At 45.0% G+C, this 25,124-nt stretch overlaps 1 protein-coding gene, 1 non-coding gene and 1 pseudogene across 2 annotated transcripts; all 3 read left to right on the top strand.

Moving 5' to 3' along the window:
- Positions 1-601: 601 nt before the first annotated feature.
- On the top strand, positions 602-781 carry LOC6637479. Its single transcript, XR_006955228.1, has one exon. It is a non-coding gene; the product is annotated as a 5.8S ribosomal RNA (ribosomal RNA).
- A 1,088-nt stretch (positions 782-1,869) lies between these two features.
- Positions 1,870-9,951, top strand: LOC124461716. Its single transcript, XM_047013208.1, has 2 exons — positions 1,870-1,968; positions 8,978-9,951. Exon 2 carries the CDS (start codon positions 9,012-9,014, stop codon positions 9,876-9,878), a length of 867 nt encoding a protein of 288 aa, XP_046869164.1. The 5' UTR covers positions 1,870-1,968; positions 8,978-9,011; the 3' UTR covers positions 9,879-9,951.
- Positions 9,952-10,090: 139 nt separating this feature from the next.
- On the top strand, positions 10,091-14,752 carry LOC124461720 (annotated as a pseudogene).
- The last annotated feature ends 10,372 nt before the right edge of the window (positions 14,753-25,124 follow it).

Here is a 25,124-nt window from a genome sequence, read left to right on the forward strand (position 1 = left end):
AGTAAAAGTCGTAACAAGGTTTCCGTAGGTGAACCTGCCGAAGGATCATTATTGTATTTTCCAACCGTTGTTAAAATAAATAAATACCAAATTAATATAAAGATATATAAAATGAAAATGAAATTGAAGATGAGAGCATAAAATGAAAATGAAATTGATTATTATTATTATTAAATCTGATCAGGGGAAGTTGATTTAATACAATATTTGATTTGAAAAATTTAATTAAATTAAATTTAAATAAAGTAAAATGAGTATAAATATATAACAATCGACGGTAGAATCTTTATTTATCTGCGTGTATATGTACCATACTATACAGGCGTTGCGTAATGTATTGGCCATTGTTGGTTTGGGCATACATTGGTTAAATCAACATCCCAAATGTACAATGTTGTACCTGCATTTAAGGTTAACGTTTTACATAAATTGATAGTCAAGTCCAGTATTCAATCACTTATGTTAACTAAGACATTTCGCAGCATTCGTTGGGTTAAGATTTTATTGAAGGAATTGATATATGCCAGTAAAATGGTGTATTTTTAATTTCTTTCAATAAAAATATTATTGACGTAATGAAATAAACAAACAATTTAATAATCACTCTAAGTGGTGGATCACTCGGCTCATGGGTCGATGAAGAACGCAGCAAACTGTGCGTCATCGTGTGAACCGCAGGACACATGAACATCGACATTTTGAACGCATATCGCAGTCCATGCTGTTATGGTACTTTAATTAATTTTAGAGTGCTGCTTGGACTACATATGGTTGAGGGTTGTAAGACTATGCTAAATAAGTTGTTTTAATATTTTACGAAATATTAAAGCATATGGTATATTATTGGATATATATGTATATTCATAATATTAATAATAATTGAAACACATTGGCTCACATATGTATGAGAAAAACGAAGATGTATAATTTTCTTTTTCAAATAAAATGATACTGAGGAATGTCTAGCATAAAAAATATTAAATTTTAATCTAGAATTGCCTCTTATTAATGATATGAAATGAAAAAATAATTGTGTCATAATATTATTCTTCACTTAAAGTATACAATGGTTTTAATATATTAAATAATATATTTGTGTGTATATACAACCCCAACTCATATGGGACTACCCATATAAAAGAAACTAACAAGGATTTTCTTACTAGCGGCGAGCGAAAAGAAAATAGTTCAGCACTAAGTCACTTTGTCTTTATGGCAAATGTGAGATGCAGTGTATGGAGCATCAATATTCTAGTATAAGAAATTAACGATTTAAGTCGTTCTTAAATGAGGCCATTTACCCATAGAGGGTGCCAGGCCCGTATAACGTTAATGATTACTAGATGGTGTTTCCAAAGAGTCGTGTTGCTTGATAGTGCAGCACTAAGTGGGTGGTAAACTCCATCTAAAACTAAATATAACCATGAGACCGATAGTAAACAAGTACCGTGAGGGAAAGTTGAAAAGAACTCTGAATAGAGAGTTAAATAGTACGTGAAACTGCTTAGAGGTTAAGCCCGATGAACCTGAATATCCATTATGGAAAATTCATCATTAGAGTTTTAATATATATATTATATTAATTAATAATGTTTATGCCCAACCGGGCAACACAAGGGTTAAAGGAGGCGGAAGCTTTCACCTCGCGCCGCTCTCCCGATGGTGCCCATCGCTCTCCCCACGAAAGAACTCCCCACACTCCGCTCCAAGCGGGGCTTGGTGCCCTGCTCTTAAGCTAAGCTAGAGTTAGTTGAAGTTTATACCTGAATACATCAAGTGAAGTGAAATTAATCTCTGCGTGTCAGAATTTACTGGGAGGAAAAACAGGGAAAAGGAAAAGTTCACCTAGCTGCCATCAACCAGAAGGAAGTTCGACCCCCCTACATAAACATTTGGTCCTTCGAGCCGGATACTAAGATCCTCTCGAACCACTAGCATCGGTGGAATTTCATCCATATTTCAAGCTAAGTAATTTTTTTTGCAAATTATAGGTATATGAGTACATGTACATGCCTCCAGCATCCGTACCCATACTCACATACATATAATTGTTGCCATTGATTCTCCTAATCCAAGTAAAAATTACTTTCGCGCAAATTTTTCCTCCTCAAAGGAGAGAAAATTTTGGTCCCCAAATTTTCATACATATATATGTGTCCAGTACATAAGGCGCCATATTGGTTCGCCCACTTCAAGTTTTTTTTCTCGCACTTTGGCATATATAGGCCAAGTATATAAGGCGCCATATTTTATTTGCCTATTTCCAATATACATATATTTTTTCGCAATTTCAAAAAAATATTAACACATATGTATGTATGCAGTGAATCAAACCTACGGAAAAAGTGATCTCCTACATATAAAATATATATATATGCAAGCAGAGTGTGTGAATGTGACAAAAATTACAAACATATCCAGTGCTACATTAAATCCAAAAATAAAGGTTTTGTGCAAATACAGTCCACTCCTGGGAAAAGTGTGCGCGCCGTGAAAGGTGGTTCCAACGAAGAGAAGAAAATTTTCAATACGAATAATAAAGATTTTTAAAAAAAAAAAAAAAAAAAACGAAAGTGAACCACCCTCTCACATATAAAAGCCACACTTAGACATTTCTGGTGACCAGACACCCTATAAAGTTGGGGGCATATCGGTTAGACACAGCAAAAAAATCATATTAAAAAAAAAAAAAAAAAACCATTAATTTATATAAAGAAATCCGATCCATTCACACCTCTGCATATCGCCATTCCATATTTTCATATTTAAAAAAAAGAAATTTTTAAATACATATATATATACTCCAACATTTTACATATCCATACACATACATATATATACATATTTTTCCATACATAAAATTTTACATATATATATTCATATCCATATACATATACATATTTTTTTTCCATACATAAAATTTTACATATTGATTCTCATATACATATCCATACATACATACATTCCACAAAATTTTTAATTTTTTCGCACACAAATATATTTTTCCATCACCGCGAACAAATCCCGCTATCCCTTGCAGCCTATATACATACATACATACGTGCATACATAAGTACCGCTTAACTGCAGTATACAAGCACAGCTGCAAGCTCATGTGCCAAAGACCGGCACAAAGCAAACGACCAAAAGTAGCTGTGCTGTATACCCTAGGTTGGCAGGCACTTTGTGGGGTATATATGTTGAAGGGTCACGTTGAGGAAAAAATCGAATAATATTTAATTGGTAAAAATTTGTGTTCCGCGTTTTTGTTTATTCTATTCCCACGCGTTCCAAGTCGTATTTTTTGGAGTTATATTTCAATTCCAAAACATTCCCACGCGTTCCAAGTCGTATTTTTGGAGTTATATTTCAATTCCAAAATATTCCCACGTGTTCCAAGTCGTATTTTTGGAGTTATATTTCAATTCCAAAATATTCCCACGTGTTCCAAGTCGTATTTTTGGAGTTATATTTCAATTCCAAAATATTCCCACGTGTTCCAAGTCGTATTTTTGGAGTTATATTTCAATTCCAAAGTATTCCCACGTATTCCAAGTCGTATTTTTTGGAGTTATATTTCAATTCCAAAGTATTCCCATATTCCAAAGAATATTCCCACGTGTTCCAAGTCGTATTTCAATTCAATTCCAAAGTATTCCCACGTGTTCCAAGTCGTATTTTTGGAGTTACATTTCAAGTCCAAAATATTCCCACGTGTTCCAAGTCGTATCTTTGGAGTTAGATACCAATTCCAAAGTGTTTCCAAGCGTTTCAAGTCGTATCTTTGGTTCTATTGCAATTCCAAAGTATTCCCACACGTTCCAAGTCGCATCTTTGGAGTTATATTGCAATTCCAAAGTATTCCCACACGTTCCAAGTCGTATCTTTGGAGTTAGATTCCAATTACAAAGTGTTTCCAAGCGTTTCAAGTCTTATCTTTGGTTCTATTTCAATTCCAAAGTGTTTCCACCCGCTCCAAGTCGCATCTTTGTAGTTATATTTGAATTCCAAGGTGTTCCAAGCCGTTCCTAGGGTTTTTTGGCAGTGTTCCAAGTCATTCCAAACGTACCAGCTCGTTTTCTGGTTTTTTCAATCTATTTCAAGGCGTTTCAAAGCCGTTCTCAAGTGGTTTGGTAGTGTTCCAGTTTTTCCCAAACGTTCCAGTTCGTCTTTTTGGCTAATTTTCAAACCGTGCCAAGCCAGCTCACCACTTTATAACCGCCACTCTCTGGGGTTATGAGCACGAGCCCGTCAAAAGACGAGAAAGCAGCTGAGAACACTGCAGCCCCGAGCAAATCCTCAATTGCTGCTCCAGGTCAGCGCCAGAGGAGTACCAGCCCTACTACTCCTCCTTCCCGAGCATTTCAGACCCTCTCTAGTCCACTAACTCTCAAGTCCGCACCATCGAGCACGACCTTTCAGCAAGCCACGTCAGAGCCACGACGAGCAAGCCAAAAAGAGGTCAAATCATTGGTACCACTTCCACAGATTTTGGTAACCGCCCCAAGAGTCACTCGGTCCGAGACCAAAAGGGTTTTAGCTGCTTCCACCATGGCTTTGAAGAAGTTTGGTTCCATTTGCATAAACTAAGTCAGTTTGAAGTCGACACCCACGTCACGTCACTGTCCGAGGTCAGCGTATTTACGCTCCAAGTCCGTCGTGATCGGCGAAATGCGAGGCACTCATAGATGGTAAAGACGATAACTCTGAAGATTTAGCCATCCAAGCTAAATATGACAAATGCTATCAAGTTTACGAGCGATGCACGGCTCGATTAAACGAGCTTATCCATGAAGGGTCTGCTCCGACTCCTCCGAACCGTCATGCGCCTACCTCTGCACCAGCAGAACGAGGCTGTCGATTGCCACCCATTGACACAGAAGTCTTTACGGGAGATTATTTAAAATGGCCCACGTTCCGTGACTTGTTTACAGCCATCTACATAAGCGATTCGCGAATTTCCCCTGTTGAAAAGCTGTACCATCTCCTAGCGAAAACGAGGGGTGAAGCCAACCTCATTGTAGCAAAATTCCCGCTTACAAATGATGGTTTTGAAACGGCATGGAATGCACTTAAACAGCGTTTCGAAAATAAGCGACTTATCGTGAACAGCCAATTCCGAGCACTTCTTGACCTGCCTCAAATTTCCCATGAGTCCGGAAAAGCATTACAGGATCATCAGAATGCTCTGCAGGCATCCATTCGCGCTTTTGACCACTGTGGCCTGCCAGTAACCACTTGGGGAGGCATGTTCGTATTTTTCTGTTCCATCAAATTGCCAAAGAATACCCTTTCATTATGGGAGCAATCTCTGGGAGACAAGACTGCCATTCCAGAGTGGCAAATGATGGACGATTTCCTCACTGAGCGGTTCCGTACGCTCGAAGCGGTGGAAAATACAACTGCAATGGCTATTTCGGTTCCCACATCGAAACCTCCACGAAATCCGATTCCAGCCACCCGAAAGGCTAATACATTTGAAGCCAAGGTGACCACCAAACCAAAATCCTGTGATCTCTGTATGAAGGAGAATCACCCGGTGCGTCGATGTCCCCGCTTCCTTCAGATGACGGTGCCAGAGAGGGTGGCATACATAAAGAAAAAGTCCCTTTGTCTGAACTGTTTCGCAAGAGGACATCAAGTAAAAGATTGTCCGAGTCAGCACAATTGCTTCACGTGCAAGGGGCGTCACAATACGCTCTTGCACAAGGACGCCCGACCGGAGAATAATCCAACGTCGGTCCCAGCTCAGCCCAGTTCGCACAATATTGTCCGGACTTACTTTACCTCTGAGGCAAGGTCCTCACGAGATAAGTTGCTAGGTACAGCGATCGTGGACTTTTGGCACAAGGGCACTACTTATGCTTCACGGGCGCTATTAGACCCGGCTTCTGAAGCCAATTTCATATCCGAAAGAATGTTCCGACTCATGAAGTTACCATTCCAAACTGTCAGGGCCGAAGTGACAGGCATTAACGGAAAGGTCAATAGAACCTTGAAGGTCTGTCACATAAGCATTCGGTCATCGCATGGACCTCCAGTCCAGATCGAGATAGAAGCGTTTGTCTTGTCCCAAGTTGCTGATGATTTGCCGTCATGTACGATAGCCCAAGCCACACTGGAAGGAATGCCCAATATTCCTCTAGCCGACCCCTCCTTCAGATTAAAGGCAAAGATCGATCTACTCCTTGGCATTGATGTAATACCAGCGGTGACTCTTTCCGGCATCCAGACCGAAGTGTGCGGATCTTTAATGGCTCAAGAGACGAGATTCGGTTGGGTCATTTCAGGCCCGTTGCAAGGGGTCCCCGTCAGTTCATGTGCCGCGTTCACCACGAGGGTCGCAGTTAGCAGAGAGGAGGGACTTGAAACTCTTCTCATAAGGTTTTGGGAGGTGGAGGATCTACCGGGCAAACCGGTAGAAGATTCTGACTCTGTTTGCGAGGTCAATTTCCAGAAGACCACAAGAAGAGATGTTTCGGGGAGATATACGGTCTCACTTCCGTTTCGAGATCCAACCAACATCAACCTTGGTCATTCCAGACCAGGGGCATTGGCTCAGTTCCTAAAAAACGAAAGCCGACTCCTTAAAAATATTCCGGCAAAACTGAGTATGACGCCGTCATCCAAGAATATTTGGACTTGGGCCACATGCGTCAGGTTCCATTTGACGGCACTAATAACAATTTTTATTTGCCACACCATGCGGTTTTCAAGCCCGACAGCACCACAACAAAGGTACGGGTAGTTTTTAACGCCTCTAGCAAGTCCACCAACGGAGTAAGTCTCAACGACATACTTTACCCTGGTCCGGTACTTCAGTCCGATCTCACTACTCAGATTCTCAAGTGGCGTTTTTTCCGAGTAGTTTTCAATGCCGACATCACAAAAATGTACCGCCAAATTATGGTCCATCCAATCCATACGCCATTTCAGAGGATCCTGTTCCGAAATAAAGAGGGGCAACTTGGTGATTACGAGCTGAATACCGTCACGTTTGGCATTAACTGTGCTCCGTTCTTAGCCATCCGAGTACTTCAGCAACTCGCAAGTGATGTACAATCCAAATTTCCTTTGGCTAGCGATATTATCAAGTCCTATATGTATGTCGATGATGTCCTGGCAGGGGCTCATAATGAAACAACGGCAATCGCAATGGTCAATGAACTTCAAGACGCTCTTGGTTTAGCTGGCTTTCCCTTGCGCAAATGGACATCGAATGTGAAGAGCGTGCTCAGTTGTATTCCAAAGAGTCATTTACTGAATGCTGATTTCCTCGACATCGAAGAGGCCTTGCCTCTCCAAGGCACTGCCTTGGAGAAGCGGGTAGTGAAGGTCCACGTCGCGATCGCTAAGCCAGCCAACGAGATATTATCTCGTTTTTCCAATCTGGCACGTGCCTTACGAGTGATAGCATATGTGATCCGTTTCGGCAGAAGGTGTCGTAAACTTCCAAACGATTACTCCGGGGAGGTGACCTCTAGCGAGATCAATCAAGTACTCCAGGCGTTGATCCGAGTCACTCAGCGTGATTACTTTCCGACGGAACATCGGTGTCTACAGCAGAAGAAATCTCTGCCCACGTCTAGCACCATTCTCAATTTGAATCCTTTCATTGACGCATCAGGTGTGATCCGAGCATGTGGGCGCGTGCAACAAGCAGCGGCCCTTAGTTACGATGAGCGTAACCCCATTCTGTTGCCAGTAGTAAGTCCGTTGTCCCGGCTGTTGGTGCTTTTCACGCATCAGATCTCTCTCCATGGGGGCAGCCAACTGGTAGTCCGTCTCATCCGACAGAGATACTGGATTCCAAGACTGCGGAATCTAGTAAAATCGGTGGTCAATTCATGCAAAGTCTGTGTGATTTATAAAAGAAGGCTGCAATCACAGCTAATGGGCACCCTTCCGGCCCAGCGAACTACTTTCGCACGACCTTTCACGACCACCGGGATAGATTTCGCAGGTCCTTTCGACATCAAGAGTTTCACCGGCCGCGCTTGCCGCATATCAAAGGGATATGTGTGTGTCTTTGTTTGCTTTTCCACCAAAGCCATTCACCTTGAGGCAACTTCGGATTTGAGTACCGAAGCATTTCTGGCAGCATTCGCTCGCTTTGTATCGAGGCGAGGTTGTCCCCAGCAAGTGCAGTCCGACAACGGAAAAAACTTCGTAGGTGCATCCAGAGTGCTTGAAAAAGATTTCCTAAGTTCTACCCAGCAGAAAATATTATCCCACTACAGCCATCAGAATCTGTCCTGGCATTTCAAGTCCTCCCCACCACACATGGGAGGGTTGTGGGAGGCTGGAGTTAAGAGTTTTAAAACTCTGTTCTACAAGGCCACTTCCAACCAAAGGTATACTTTTGAAGAGTTCTCTACGCTGCTGGCTAAGGTAGAGGCGTGTTTGAACTCGCGGCCGATTTCTCCTATGTCTGAAGACCCCACCGACTCTTTAGCTTTGACCCCAGGCCATTTCCTAGTTGGCGGTCCATTGCTATCCGTGACGGAACCTGAAATCAAGGATCAGGTACCGTCTATCATTAACCGGTGGCAGCGTCTGAAGGCCGTGAGTCAGCATTTCTGCACCCGATGGAAAGACGAGTATCTGAAGGAGCTACATAAGCGCAATAAGTGGCGATTCCCTTCTAAAAATCTTGAAGTGGGCGATCTGGTGGTACTCAAAGACGACAATCTTCCATTTAATGAATGGCGTCTCGGGCGAATCCACCAGACACACCCTGGCAGTGACGGCAATGTCCGCGTCGTCGAACTGCTTACCGCTCGCGGTATTGTGAAGCGTCCCGTCGCAAAGTTGATCTTTCTTCCTCCAGAAGAAAGAATTCAAACCCATTACGTAAAACTACAGTAGCGTCCAGCACTTGGTCCTTCCTCCCAAGTAAGAAGGGCCGAGCTGCCAGTAGTAATATGTGTTCTATCGTCCTACATTAATCCGCTTTCTTCATTATTTGTCCCGGCAGCTTCCTGATATTCGTCAACCTAGATCCCGTTTCCATGGCTCCGAGACCGCGTTCAGTACAGGCATCGAAAGAGGAGCGCAGATGTTCGCGAGGAACTGAGTCCTTCCGTTGCCGAGTCTGTCGCGGAATCCATCCTCTGAAGCGATGCCGTCGCTTCCTGCGGCTGAACGTGGAGAAGAGGATGAGGGCAGTGCTGGCGAATAAGTACTGCGCCAATTGCCTGGCCCACCAACATTCCGGAGGAAGCTGCTTAAGCGGTGATAAGTGCCGAATCTGTGAGGAGGATCACCACACGCTGCTTCACTTCCATGAACAGCCACGTCGACGCACTCCAAGCTCCGTCGTACGCCGAGTCACCCCCGAGTCCTCCAGACGAAGGGTCGCGCCAACGCCAGCCTCCGATCCGAAACTGACCTTGACCACACTGCTGCAGCACCGCAATCCGCATCTGATGCCCACGGCGATGGTGCGTATTGAGACGGAGGGAAAAACCTTCGACGTGAAGGCCCTGGTGGACCCTTGTTCTGCGGTATCGTCGATGGCGACGTCATTGGCCACGGCCTTCAAGTTGACAGCCGTCAATATAGGGGCAGAGAAAGCGGTGGCAGCAGTGATCCGGTCCCCAATCAGTGAAGGATGGCGATTGGAGGCGATCCTGAAGGTGGTCGATGGCTTGTGCTGCCGCACTCCAAGCGCTCCGGTGGACCCACAGATCGCCAAAAGGTTTGAGGGCATCGTCCTGGCGGATGAGACGTTCTACCGACCGTCGTCAGTGTCTCTGGTCCTGGGCGCGGATGTGATCACGGAGGTCATGCTAGAAGGGAGTCTACCTGGGGTTGGCGGGCGGCCGATTGCGATGCGCACAGTTTTTGGCTGGACCCTGTCCGGAGCGTGCCATTAAACTGCCTGGGTCTTGCACTCCTGCAAGGGGGGGAGCATGTTTATGCCCAACCGGGCAACACAAGGGTTAAAGGAGGCGGAAGCTTTCACCTCGCGCCGCTCTCCCGATGGTGCCCATCGCTCTCCCCACGAAAGAACTCCCCACACTCCCTCCAAGCGGGCTTGGTGCCCTGCTCTTAAGCTAAGCTAGAGTTAGTTGAAGTTTATACCTGAATACATCAAGTGAAGTGAAATTAATCTCTGCGTGTCAGAATTTACTGGGAGGAAAAACAGGGAAAAGGAAAAGTTCACCTAGCTGCCATCAACCAGAAGGAAGTTCGACCCCCCTACATAAACAAATAATATTATAATAATAGTGTGCATTTTTTCCATATAAGGACATTGTAATCTATTAACATAAACCAAATTTATCATAAAATATGACTTATAGTTTATTTAAATTATTTTGCTTGCATTTTAACATAGAATAAATGTCATTAATTTGATAAAGTGTCGATAGATTTATATGAATACAGTGCGTTAATTTTTCGGAATTATATAATAGCATGATTATCATTGATTTTCTGTGATGATTATATGCACTTGTATGATTAACAATGCGAAAGATTCAGGATGCCTTCGGGACCCGTCTTGAAACACGGACCAAGGAGTCTAACATATGTGCAAGTTATTGGGATATAAACCTAATAGCATAATTAACTTGACTAATAATGGGATTAGTTTTTTAACTATGTATAGATAAATAACACAATCCCGGGGCGTTCTATATAGTTATGTATAATGATATTTATATTATTTATACCTCTAACTGGAACGTACCTTGAGCATATATGCTGTGACCCGAAAGATGGTGAACTATACTTGATCAGGTTGAAGTCAGGGGAAACCCTGATGGAAGACCGAAACAGTTCTGACGTGCAAATCGATTGTCAGAATTGAGTATAGGGGCGAAAGACCAATCAAACCATCTAGTAGCTGGTTCCTTCCGAAGTTTCCCTCAGGATAGCCGGTGCATTTAAATGTTATATAAAATAATCTTATCTGATAAAGCGAATGATTAGAGGCCTTAGGGTCGAAACGATCTTAACCTATTCTCAAACTTTAAATGGGTAAGAACCTTAACTTTCTTGATATGAAGTGGGCCACTTTTGGTAAGCAGAACTGGCGCTGTGGGATGAACCAAACGTAATGATACGGTGCCCAAATTAACAACTCATACAGAAACCATGAAAGGCGTTGGTTGCTTAAAACAGCAGGACGGTGATCATGGAAGTCGAAATCCGCTAAGGAGTGTGTAACAACTCACCTGCCGAAGCAACTAGCCCTTAAAATGGATGGCGCTTAAGTTGTATACCTATACATTACCGCTAAAGTAGATGATTTATATTATTTATAATATAAATTTTAAAACTTTAGTGAGTAGGAAGGTACAATGGTGTGCTTAGAAGTGTTTGGCGTAAGCCTGCATGGAGCCGCCATTGGTACAGATCTTGGTGGTAGTAGCAAATAATCGAATGAAACCTTGGAGGACTGAAGTGGAGAAGGGTTTCGTGTGAACAGTGGTTGATCACGAGTTAGTCGGTCCTAAGTTCAAGGCGAAAGCCGAAAATTTTCAAGTTTTAAAAATGTCAAATGAAATAATAAATAATAAAACACTTGAATAATTTTGAACGAAAGGGAATACGGTTCCAATTCCGTAACCTGTTGAGTATCCGTTTTTTATTAAATATGGGCCTCGTGCTCATCCTGGCAACAAGAACGACCATAAAGAAGCCGTCGAGAGGTATCGGAAGAGTTTGCTTTTCTGTTTCTGTTCTGTAGATGGGCTAGAAGAGCATGACATATACTGTTGTGTCGATATTTTCTCCTTGGACCTTGAAAATTTATGGTGGGGATACGCAAACTTCTCAACAGGCCGTACCAATATCCGCAGCTGGTCTCCAAGGTGAAGAGTCTCTACTCGATAGAATAATGTAGGTAAGGGAAGTCGGCAAATTAGATCAGTAACTTCGGGATAAGGATTGGCTCTGAAGATTGAGATAGTCGGGCTTGATTGGGAAACAATAACATGGTTTATGTGCTCGTTCTGGGTAAATAGAGTTTCTATCATTTATGATAGTTATTTGTTCCCCGGATAGTTAGTTACGTAGCCAATTGTGGAACTTTCTTGCTAAAATTTTTAAGAATACTAATTTTTAATAAGTTTTTTTAAATTATAACGATTATCAATTAACAATCAATTCAGAACTGGCACGGACTTGGGTAATCCGACTGTCTAATTAAAACAAAGCATTGTGATGGCCCTAGCGGATGTTGACACAATGTGATTTCTGTCCAGTGCTCTGAATGTCAAAGTGAAGAAATTCAAGTAAGCGCGGGTCAACGGCGGGAGTAACTATGACTCTCTTAAGGGAAGCTGGGTCGGATGAGCGCAGAAGGGGTGTTCTTCGGAGCACTGTAATTCATAAGTCGTAAGTCTGATCAAGTCGACTCGGAACCTCCTCGTGGTGTTTCCTGGGTGCTGTTAAATTCCTAGTCTCTAGGTTCTTTCCAGTAGCTAATTCGAGCGGCGAAGCAACTCTTGGGGTTACCAGCCCCTTGAGCCAAGTAACATTGGTCAAGATATGAACACTGTGCCGTTACACTCAACTGCTGAAGATACCAAACTCATCAGCGTCAGAGCAGTAAATGGCGGAGTGACGTCTTTCAAATATTTCATGTATTGTGCTGGGTATACTCGAAGCTAGATGTACTAACCTCTAGTTTCCCTTATACTTTTGCCTGCTACATTGGCATTCCATCTAAAAAGGTACAAACATCGCATTGTCAAAAAGAGGTGGTTTTAGTACGTAGGCGCTGTGGGACTTCATTGTCCCGATGATGCAGCGAATCGTGCATACGAGATTGTCCAGTAGTTGGTTGCTCGTATCTTTAGAAGATTTCCTTCCTCGGCGATCAAAAAAAAAAACAAAAAAAAAAAATAGCCAAATGCCTCGTCAACGGGCTTGGAATAATTAGCGGGGAAAGAAGACCCTTTTGAGCTTGTCTCTAATCTGGCAGTGTGAGGAGACATAAGAGGTGTAGAATGAGTGGGAGATATTATTCCTCGTGTTTGATATCGCCAATGAAATACCACTACTCTTATTGTTTCCTTACTTACTTGATTAAATGGAACGTGTAGCCATTATACGGATATATTTATTATATCTTATGGTATTGGGTTTTGATGCAAGCTTCTTGATTAAAGTATCACGAGTTTGTTATATAATTGCAAACAAATTCTTTAATGAGAGAGTGCATTTATGTATTTTTAATTTGAAATATTTAATATAACTCCAATTACTCAGGTATGATCCAATTCAAGGACATTGCCAGGTAGGGAGTTTGACTGGGGCGGTACATCTCTCAAATAATAACGGAGGTGTCCCAAGGCCACCTTAGTGCGCACAGAAAGCACACATAGAACAAAAGGGCAAATGCTGACTTGATCTCGGTGTTCAGTACACACAGGGACACCAAAAGCTCGGCCTATCGATCTTTATACCCTTGCAAAAAGGGTATATTAATTTTGGTCAAAGTGTGCAACGCATAGAAGGAAGCATCTCCGACCATATAAAGTATATATATTCTTGATCAGCACGACGAGACGAGTTTAAATAGCCATGTCCGTCCGTCCGTCCGTCCGTCCGTCTGGATCAACGCAAACTCCTCCTAGATCGTAAGAGCTACAGAGCTGAAATTGTATATACTGCAGGCGTTGTATATCTCGGATTCAGCCGGATCGGATCACTATATCATATAGCTCGCATACAAATGGCAAAGTCACGAGCAGTGACTTTTCTCAATAACTAAATTTGATCAAGATCGGGTGACTATATCATATAGCTCCCATAGGAACGATCTTTCGAAAACGGTGACTTTGGTGAATAACTTCGTTACTTTTGACGCGATTGCTTTCAAATTAAACATTTGTTAGTTTAATATATCTGTTAATGACTGTGCCAAATTTGATAAGGATCGGGTAACTATATCATATAGCTCCCATAGGAACGATCGGTGGAAAACAGTGACTTTGATCAATATCTCCGTTATTTCCTATGCCGTTCTTTTGCAAACATTAGCCTTTTTAGCTTAAACGTTTTTCCACTTTGATGGCTATAGGTAAGGAAAGAGTTACCAAAGAAGTTGCAAGGGTATACAAACTTTGACGCGGTCGAAGTTAGCCCCGGCCCGCTGGTTTTGGTTCAAAGAGTTGCAATTTAACTAGAGGTGTCAGAAAAGTTACCATAGGGATAACTGGCTTTTTGATCCTTCGATGTCGGCTCTTCCTATCATTGTGAAGCAAAATTCACCAAGCGTTGGATTGTTCACCCATGCAAGGGATCGTGAGCTGGGTTTAGACCGTCGTGAGACAGGTTAGTTTTACCCTACTAATGACAAAACGTTGTTGCCACAGCATTCCTGGGTAGTACGAGAGGAACCGCAGGTACGGACCAATGGCAAAATACTTGTTCGAACGAACAGTGGTATGACGCTACGTCCCTTGGATTATGCCTGAACGCCTCTAAGGTCGTATCCGTGCTGGAGTGCAATGATAAATAAGGGGCAATTTGAATTGTATGGCTTCTAAACCATTAAAAGTTTATTTTATAAACGACAATGGATGTGATGCCAATGTTATTTGTAACATAGTAAATTGGGAGGATCTTCGATCACCTGATGCCGCGCTAGTTACTTATTAAAACATTATTTAATACAAAAGACAAAGCCTAGAATCAATTGTAAACGACTTTTGTAAAAAGCAAGGTGTTGTAAGTGGTTGAGCAGCTGACATACTGCGATCCACTGGAGCTTATACTTTGTTTGATGATTCGATTTTTTTTAAATTGCTGAGGTACTTTTATTATATGGGAGAGTATTTCATATAATAATAAGTTCATTTCTATCCTCTTATTTTTAGGTAGCCAAATGTATCGTCATTTCTTTAGTGACGCAATGAATTTACTTAAAGAGATTCCTACTCTTCATATTTTAATGGATAAAAAAAAATGTTATATATATATATAAGTTAAAAGAACGAATACGGCGGTTCCAACTGTGATCGTCATAATGTAGCCAAATGAATCGGTTTTTATTTAGTGACGCAAAATATATATTTAAAGAGATTCCTACTGTACCTATTAAAAGGTCAAAAGAAAAAAAATGTTATATGTATATAACTTTAATAAATGAAAACGGCGGTGCCAACTGTCATCTTCATAATGTAGCCAAATGAATTGTCATTTATTCAGAGACACAATAAATATATTTAAAGAAATTCCTACTGTCCATATTGAAAGGTGGAAAAATAATGTTATATGTATATAACTTAAAAGAACGAAAACGGCGTTTCCAACTGTGAACGTCATAATGTAGCCAAATGAATCGTCATTTATTTAGTGACGCAATATATTTTTTTTAAGAGATTCCTACTATACCTATTTGTTTGTGGCGGGGCGGAACCCGATATAGTATCAAGTGGTTGGCGGGTGCCAATATCTTCAGGGTCTCGTACGTGAGTAGAATGATTAAAACGCGCGAAAACTTCGTTTTAATTCTATGTTTGCTTTATTTAATTCACAAGATATACCGACACACACACGAAATGGTTCGGTTGGAAAAAGTGACAAATCGCAAAGTAAAGTTAAAAGTCGGTGGTGAAAATCTCGATTCAGTATGATGGCGATGCCCATTGGAAAAAACCCAGTCACCCCTCCTGGTGTGACCGTAGATGCCGAGGATCAAAAAACCCTCCTCACTCTTCACTGCTCTTCGCCGCTCACTGCTGTTCACCCGGTGGCGTGAACATACCGCCCCCCTTTCAACATGTTGCAATTGCCACCCTGGACATATAAAGGACGGGGGACGGCAACGTTCTGGAGCGCCTAGATCCCACAGGAGCCGGAGACGACCCATCCGAACACGGTGCTCTGGGCTGCGGGAGTACCGCTATGACCGGGCACACAGCCTGGTTGGATGACCTCAGGATAGAGGTCTGCCCCGAGTACCACGGACACCGACGCCGGCCGATAGAAATAGGGGTCGGCCAGGATCAGGGTGGCGAATTTCTCCCGAACCGGCGCCGCCACTTCCCGGATGGGAGTGCGGATGAGCAAGTCCTCTTCGACCCGGAATATAACGTTCCGTCGGAACGTCTCGTCGGACCTCGACTCGAGGACGGCCGTACAGGCTTGGTCGACCCCGACCTTGGTCACAGCTAACCCCAGGGACCGGGCAAAGGAGCGATTGATGCGGCTCTCAGCCGCACACGCATCGAGAAGGACGCGGGTCTCGAAGGATTTCGAGCCATTGCCCAACCGGAGAACTGCGGTTGGCAGGACAGTCGTCGTCCTGGCGTGGAGCAGGGAGGATAGAGAGATTTCGGGTGCGCCTTCTGGGGAAGCGGAGCGGTCGGACGATGATCGGGAACAGGGTTGTAGCGGGGGTGCAGCACGCCCGGAGGGGGGTGATTGGCTGCGACGCCGGGCGGAGGCACGTTGTCTCGGCGGTTGGTCGGCCATGTGGAGCAGGGTATGGTGCCTTTGCCCGCATCGTCGGCAACCATGGCGAGTCCGGCACGCGTCGGATGAATGCTCGTGTGCCAAGCAATTGGGACAATACTTGTTGATCAGCACCGCCCGGAGCCGCTTTTCCCCTCGGAGGTTCAGGAAGCGCAGACACTGCCGGAGTGCATGAACCCCCCGACAGACCCGGCATCGGTACACGTTCGTGCCTGCGGAGCAGCTCGTTTGCTGCGGTGGTGCGGCAGACGTGTGGGGGCCATGTCGCTATGAAGGGGGAGCTGAACGAACTGTAACGAAAGAAATTACGTAGGGGGGAGTGGATTAGTCTATGCGCGGGAACGAACAACATGCATGGAGACGAAGACATTCGGAGGGAACATAGAGGGATTGGGAGTCACGATAAGGTTTTAGGCTCAGGACTCCTGCTGTCTTGCAACAGAATAAGCTTCGCTACGGGTCTTCGGATAGACCCACGCGCGGTGGTGACATCAGCCACTCGGACGAGACCGTCAGCCCCGGGCAGAGTGCGCTCAATTCGCCCTAAGCGCCACTCGTTGGAGCGGAGATGATCTTCGGACACGATCACGAGGTCGCCGGTCTGGATGCTGCGAGTCGGTGACTTCCACTTGTTCCGTTTGTGAAGCTCCTTGAGGTACTCACTCTTCCAGCGGCGGCAGAAAGCCTGCTGGATTGCCTTCAGTCGCTGCCATCGGTTGATCAGTGACATAGGCTCGACCAGAATTTCCGGTTCCGCAATGGATAAGAGCGGTCCTCCAATCAGGAAATGTCCCGGGCTTAGGGCCAGCAGGTCCTCTGGATCCTCGCTCATGGGAGAGATTGGCCTGGAGTTTAGGCACGCTTCGATCCTACACAGGAGAGTGGAAAGTTCCTCGAAGGTGTATTTGACAGTGGACGAGGACTTGTAAAACAGGGTCTTAAAACTTTTGACCCCTGCTTCCCACAGTCCTCCATATGGGGCGCGCTTGGCGGAATGAACTGCCAGGATAAAATGTGCTGGGGAAATGCCTTCATTATATCAAGCTTGGTGGCGTTCAGGAAATCTTGTTCGAGCGCCTTTGAGGCCCCTACGAAGGTTTTGCCATTGTCGGAGTAAATGCGCTGTGGGCATTGTCTCCGTGCGACAAACCGAGAAAAGGCTGCAAGAAATCTTTCAGTGGTGAGGTCGGAGGTAGCCTCGAGATGGATTGCCTTCGTGCTGAAACACACAAAGACGCAGACATAACCCTTAGTTATGAGACACGCACGCCCGGTGTAATTTTTGATTTCGAACGGCCCTGCGAAATCAATGCCCGTGTGGGTGAAGGGCCTGGAGTACGTGATGCGTTCTCGAGGGAGATCACCCATCATCTGGGTCTGTAGTCGTCGACGATGAACGATGCAGACTTTGCACCCCTTGAGGTGGGACTTCACCATGTTCTTGATCCGTGGGATCCAGAATTTGGTGCGCAGATACCGCACCATCAGTTGATTGCCGCCATGCAACGTGATGCGGTGGGCGAATTCGACAAGCAGGCGAGTGAAATGAGTACTATAGGGGAGGAGAATAGGGTGACGTTCATCATATCGGAGGGACTCGGCGGCCCGGAGTCGTCCGCAGGAGCGGAGTAACCCATGCTGATCGAGAAATGGATTCAGATTGAGTAGCGTGCTAGATGATGGCAGGGGTCGCCCTTCCCCCAGGGCCCGTATCTCCGCGAGGTATTCCCGACGCTGAGAGGTCCGAATCAAGGCGCGCTCGGCGGAGAGAAGTTCGTCATTGGTGAGGTGAACCGTGGAAGGCGTCGAAATCCTTTTGGTGGCGAAGCATAGGATGTACGCGATGACTCGTAATGCCCTACCATAATCCGAGAAACGTTCGCTGACGTCCTCGAGTAGGGTGGTCGCGGTGGTGTGGCACTGGACTCGTTGCTCCAGCTGGGTGTCTGGGAGTTCGTTATGGGGAGTTGGCCAATACTCGGGGGCTCGCTGGAGCCAGTCCGGCCCATGCCACCAGAGTCTGCTGGACGATAACTCGGCCGCGGAGACCCCACGGCTCGCCAGATCAGCGGGGTTGTCCTCGGAGCGCACATGTGACCAGCTTTGGCCACTGGTGCTTTTGGAGATGCTGGATACCCGATTGGCCACGAAGGTGGACCAACTGCACGGGGGTTTATTGAGCCAAGCCAACACGATGGTAGAGTCGGTCCAAAACTGGGAGGTTGCAGGTGGGATTGGGAGTTCAGGAACGATCGACGCCCAGAGATCGGCTAGCAAAACCGCTCCGCACAACTCCAGCCGAGGCAGCGAGACTGTTTTGACTGGAGCTACACGGGTCTTAGCCGTTAATAAATGGACGTCCACTTGATCGCCGCACCGAACCCGCACATATAGGGCTGCTCCATACGCTTTCTGTGACGCGTCACAGAAGCCATGAAGCTCCCACGAGAGCTTATCGCTGGTGTTTAGCCAACGGGGAATGCGGAGTCGACTGAGGCCTGGGTAATCCTGCAGGAATTCGTGCCATTGCTGCAGCAGGAGAGGCGGCAGAACATCATCCCAGCCCAGTTCGGTAAGCCAGATTTGTTGCATGAATATCTTCGCTCGGATGACAAATGGGGCTAGCCAACCAGCGGGGTCAAAGAGTTTAGCGATATGGGACAGAACCTGCCTCTTGGTGATCGACTCCTTCAAGGGGGGGTCCGCTACGGTGAAGAAGAAGACGTCTTCGGCAGCTTGCCAGCGGATGCCCAAGGTTTTTGCAGTGCTCGCGTCTTCCAGCTCGAGAAAGTCCTCTCGCAGCAGGTGCTCTCTCGGAATGGCTTGAAGTACTTCCTTCTTATTGGAAGTCCACTTCCGAAGCGGGAAGCCCGCAGATTGGAGGGTCGCTTGAAGCTCTCGTATGGCGAGACGGGCGTCGGCTTCAGTGTGAGCGCCGGCAAGGACATCATCAACATACATGTAGTTCCGAAGGATTTCGCTCGCCTGAGGATACATCGCTTGCACGTCTTGTGCCAGTTGTAAAAGGACTCGGATCGCCAAGAATGGCGCGCAGTTAACCCCAAACGTGACAGTTTGTAACTCATAATCCTGAATATTGCCGCAGCGGTTTCGGTAGAGGATTCGCTGAAAGGGGGTATGCCTGGGGTCGACTCGGATTTGTCGATACATCTGCGTTATGTCGGCGTTGAAAACGAATTGAAAGAACCGCCATTTCAGTACCTGAAGCGTGAGGTCGGCCTGAAGAGTGGGGCCGGTGTGCAAGACATCGTTGAGGCTGACGCCTTGTGTGGAGGGGCTCGACGCGTTAAATACCACGCGTACCTTAGTGGTGGTGCTATCGGGCTTAAACACCGCGTGATGGGGGAGATAGAAGTTTTTCCCACCTTGAGGCGGCGTCACCCGAATCATGTGACCCAATTCCTCGTACTCTTGAATAATGGCATCGTACTGCGTTTTTAGGACGGGATCCTTGAGAAGGCGTGCTTCATTCCGCAGGAATTGAGCCAGCGCGATCGGTCTTGAGTGGCCCAAGTCAACGCTATTCGGACCTTTGAAGGGTAGGGACACAACATATCGACCGTCCTTTCCTCTTTGGGTGGTCTCCTGGAAGTTCCGCTCGCAGAATACGTCATCTCCTTTCCGGTTTTGCGGAGGTCTTCACCTCCCAAAACTTGGTGAGGAGTACATCAAGTTTTGCTTCTGGCCTAACTCGCGTCTGTGCCGCGAAAACTGATCGAGACACCGGAGGGTCAGGCATGATAGCTCCACACAGAACCCATCCAAAGATGGTTTCTAGCCCGACGAACTCACCAATATCCTTTTTGATCCGTTCTCCGAGGATGTGGGGAAACAGGTCAACACCGATAATCATGTCAATAGGCGCGGGCTTGTTGTAGTACGGGTCAGCCAGGGGGCGATCGAGGCACTGCGTCGGAACCGTATTAAGGAATGGAGCTGTTGGAATGGCCCCTGACAATTTGGATACGACCAGGGCGGAGACCTCGATCTTGTTCAGTCTGTCACACGGGGGAGACAGCATTAGCAGACACACCTTGTCGGCGCAGCCTCCATCACTCTGGCCCATGCCAGTAACCGCAGCGTCTACTGGGTAGAAGGGGGGCTGGACCATGCTGAAGACACGCTCGGAGAGAAAAGTTGAATCGGCCCCAGAGTCGATCAACGCCCGAATATGGTGATCCACACCACGATGGTGCAGAGTGACAATCGCAGTGCCTAAAAGGCCTCTGCCTGGGGTAGATGCAAAATAACTTTGAGCATTTGTGAGCTGGTTGCTCGTGGACGGACCCTCTGTGGCGCTGGATGGTGGGACTTGCGCAGCGGACGGCGAGGACACGGACACATCACTAGGATGCAACAGCGTATGATGACGTTCCTTGCAGGTATGGCAATTATGCGCACTGGAGCAGCCCTTCACTTGATGACCGCGGGCAAAACAGTTCAGACAAAGTCCCTGCTGTCTAATGGTTTCCAGCCGCCTGTGAACAGGCATATCAAGAAAACTAGGGCAGAGCCGTATAGGGTGATTCTCCCGATGGCACAGCTTACAAGAAGCCGGTTTGAGCTGGGCTTTCGCGGGGAACGCTTGGACCTTCATCGTTGCAGAGGATTTGCGGGGGCCAAAGGGGATGGCTTGCACACTTGGGCCCGACTTATGTTCTTCGGTGGCATCCAGGACACGATACCGATCGGTAAGAAATTGGTTCAAATCGGACCAATTTGAGACGACAGTCTTATTTGGCACTGATTGCTCCCACAGGAGGATTGTGGCCTTCGGCAATTTGCTAGTGCAGATGGCGATAAGTAAGACATCCCAATTCTCCGTACTAACACCCGAACGCTCAAGCGCGGTAAGACCCCCTTGAAACGCAGTCTGCAGCTCTCGCAAGGATTTGCCCGACTCTTGTGCCACCGCGGGAATCTGAAGGAGTTGTCTGGCTTGAGTCATGACAAGCAGACGGCTATTTTCGTACCGTGCGGTGAGGTTCTCCCACGCGGCCTGGAAACCCTCATTCGTCAGGGGGACTTAGCTACGATGGTTCTCGCTTCCCCTCGCGTCTTGGTGTTCAGGTGATAGAGCTTCTCCACTTGTGACAAGTACGGGTTGGCGATATAAATGGCAGCGAACAAATCGCGGAATGTGGGCCATGCTAGGCTGTCGCCATCAAATGTCTCCACCTCACACGGAGGAACTCTATGCCCCGCCGGCCTCGACGGAGCGGTGGGCTGACGCATAAGACTCGTCATCTGTGCCGAGAGCTGTTCGATGCGTTCTCCAAACAACGTCCCGCATCGCACATACGCCGCATAAGCGTATTCGTGCTTCGCCTTGATGCGGCTTATGTTTGCCAAGCTTTCCTCGTCGGTTTGGACTGTCAAGGCCTTGTGACAACGGGAGTGTTCCATCTCGACAGTTGACCACAGCGATTTGAGCTGCTCTAAGTGCATTTTAATGGAAAACAAGGGCACTTCAGAAGTTAGAGCTTCACTCTCCCGAGCTTCGAACAGAGTCAATGCGTCGCACGCCAGAATGAAATCGGAGAGGGACATTCTGGAGTGTTCTCTGCGCTGTTGTGATACGGATCGGGTGACGGGAGCGTCAGAACAGTGCGTCACAACAACGTGCGGGATCTGGGTCTGGGTTGAAAGCTTGGAACGACCTTTGTGTTCACTCGAGTCTTTAACCGAGAATCTGCGACCCTGAGGGAGGCTGGACGAAGACGGACGGGATCTTGGGGATTCGCTGCGGCTGCGAACAGACGAGAACTTGCGCGAAATATCCGTACGCTTCACGGTCGCCGGAGTTATCGGAGGCCGAACCTTCTCCGGAGTTGAAGAGGGAGACGAAAGACCGTTAGACTTCGGCGCAGTCTTGGACGGCTCCGTGGACATACTCAGGGGACGACCTTACCGTCGAACACCGAGTTTGTGGGTTTTGAGAAAATGAGGAAATGAGGAAAATTTGAGGAAATGAGAAGTGGACTGTATGAGGACGCAAGAGCTTTCTCACTGTGCACCGCAGGATTGCGGGAGAATTATCTCGCGTGCGGCTCGGAAACGGAGCCCTTTTAATGGGGATAGATGCGGAACAATATACGAACGCACGAGTGCGGATCAAAACTTGCACGTAGACAAAGCTAAATGATTACAAAACAAGTTTGTATGGATTCGTAAGTAACGCTGGGAGTACGTATAAAACAAAACACGGAGGAAATATATAAATAAAGATGTATAGGATAAAAGAAAATACGTTTTTGAATAAATCTGGATCTGGATATATATATGTGCGCACAATACTGGCCGGAAAAATTATATATATAATTTATAAATATGGACGGATGTATAAATATGGGCCCGATAGTGCTGGAAAAAATATATATATGTATTTATTTATAAATATGGGCGGATATATATATGAGCGCAAAAGGCTGGCCGGAAGAAATATATTTATAATTTTTGAATATGAATGGATATATAAATATGGGCCCGATAGTGCTGGAAAAAATATATATGTATTTATTTATAAATATGGGCGGATATATATATGAGCGCAAAAGGCTGGCCGGAAAAGATATATTTATAATTTTTGAATATGAATGGATATATAAATATGGGCCCGATAGTGCTGGAAAAAATATATATATGTATTTATTTATAAATATGGGCGGATATATATATGTGCGCAAAATACTGGCCGGAAAAAATATATTTATAATTTTTGAATATGAATGGATATATAATATGATATAAAAATATATGTATTTATTTATAAATATGGGCGGATATATATATGTGCGCAAAATACTGGCCGGAGAAAATTATATATATATAATTTATGAATATGGACGGATATATAAATGTGGGCACGATAGTGCTGGAAAAATATATATGTATTTAGTTATAAATATGGGCGGATATATAATTAGGCGAAAGAAGGGAATCGGAAATAATGTGATTTGAACTTGGCGCGCTTGAGCCGCCTATCGATATCACGACTCGACTCACGTGTCACCACTACTCCGAAAACAGCTGTCGGCCGTTGTTTATATTTTGATGTTGTTGTTTAATTATGTTAATAATTTTTTTGTGGTTGTGCAAAAAAAGAGAAAACCAATAACAAAAGAACGTTATATATATATAATTTATGAATATGGACGGATATATAAATGTGGGCACGATAGTGCTGGAAAAATATATATGTATTTAGTTATAAATATGGGCGGATATATAATTAGGCGAAAGAAGGGAATCGGAAATAATGTGATTTGAACTTGGCGCGCTTGAGCCGCCTATCGATATCACGACTCGACTCACGTGTCACCACTACTCCGAAAACAGCTGTCGGCCGTTGTTTATATTTTGATGTTGTTGTTTAATTATGTTAATAATTTTTTTGTGGTTGTGCAAAAAAAGAGAAAACCAATAACAAAAGAACGCTTTTACACACCGCGAGTGTTGTGCGCGAAGGCAAACAAAACAAACGATCAATGCATGTGGACAAATGCTTGATCTATGTATGTACGTACATGCATAAGTACACAGGTGAGTATATAGATATGTGTGCACACGCGTTGTTCACAACAAAAATAACTTAAGTAATTGTCATTTAATTGGAGGTGGGGTGGTGTTAAATCAATGCGCGACACCGAAATGGATTATGTGTTGTGGATATGTACATATGTGCAATGTATGACTATGTAAGTATGTATGTACATATGTAAGCAAGTGCACCGGTTTCCAAAGACGCGCGTGGGGAATTAATTTCGCACCTAATTCGAACGCGCAAGAAATCGCGGTGCATACGTTAAGTGCTATTAAAAAAAAACAATATTTTTTGGCCTTTTGTGTTGTGGTAAATGTGTGAAGGGATTATATGTACATGGATATGTACATATGCGCGTACATCAACAGATGACGATGTGTGTATGTACGTAGATACGCGCGTGCGGAAATTAGTTTGGCATTAAAAATAATTATTTCAACACATAAGAAAACGCGGTGAACACTTGGATTATTATTTTTTTTCTATTTTTTATAACACTTTAATATTTTTTTTGTTTTTTAACCCTTTACGCGGACTTGGCAAACAGCTGTGGAAATTACATGTACATGTGAATGCATATGTAAAAGAGGTGGATTTGGACAAGTGCGGGGAAAAATATAAATAAAGAAATGGAAATGTAATGGAAAACGAGAACGTTGGACAAACACGCTAAGGATTAGGAACTACCATGGACCCTTGGAACAGGTCAGGTATGTACATACAATATGTAAAAGTGTGTAGGTCGCTATGGAGAAGCGGGAAAACCTCACACTTTTATTAGTATGTAGGGGCAAATGAAACGAATAATGAAATTTTGTACTTATCAGGAATTCCGCCGATGCAAGCTGAAGGAGCGGAAGGATATCCGGCTCGAAGGACCAATGTTTGACCCGATATAGTATCAAGTGGTTGGCGGATGCCAATATCTTCAGGGTCTCGTACGTGAGTAGAATGATTAAAACGCGCGAAAACTTCGTTTTAATTCTATGTTTGCTTTATTTAATTCACAAGATATACCGACACACACACGAAATGGTTCGGTTGGAAAAAGTGACAAATCGCAAAGTATAATATACAGGAGGTGAACGGGTGTTCGGGTGAAAATCTCGATTCAGTATGATGG

The sequence above is a fragment of the Drosophila willistoni genome, unplaced genomic scaffold (assembly GCF_018902025.1).
Source record: "Drosophila willistoni isolate 14030-0811.24 unplaced genomic scaffold, UCI_dwil_1.1 Seg608, whole genome shotgun sequence".
NCBI classification, from domain to species: domain Eukaryota; kingdom Metazoa; phylum Arthropoda; class Insecta; order Diptera; family Drosophilidae; genus Drosophila; species Drosophila willistoni.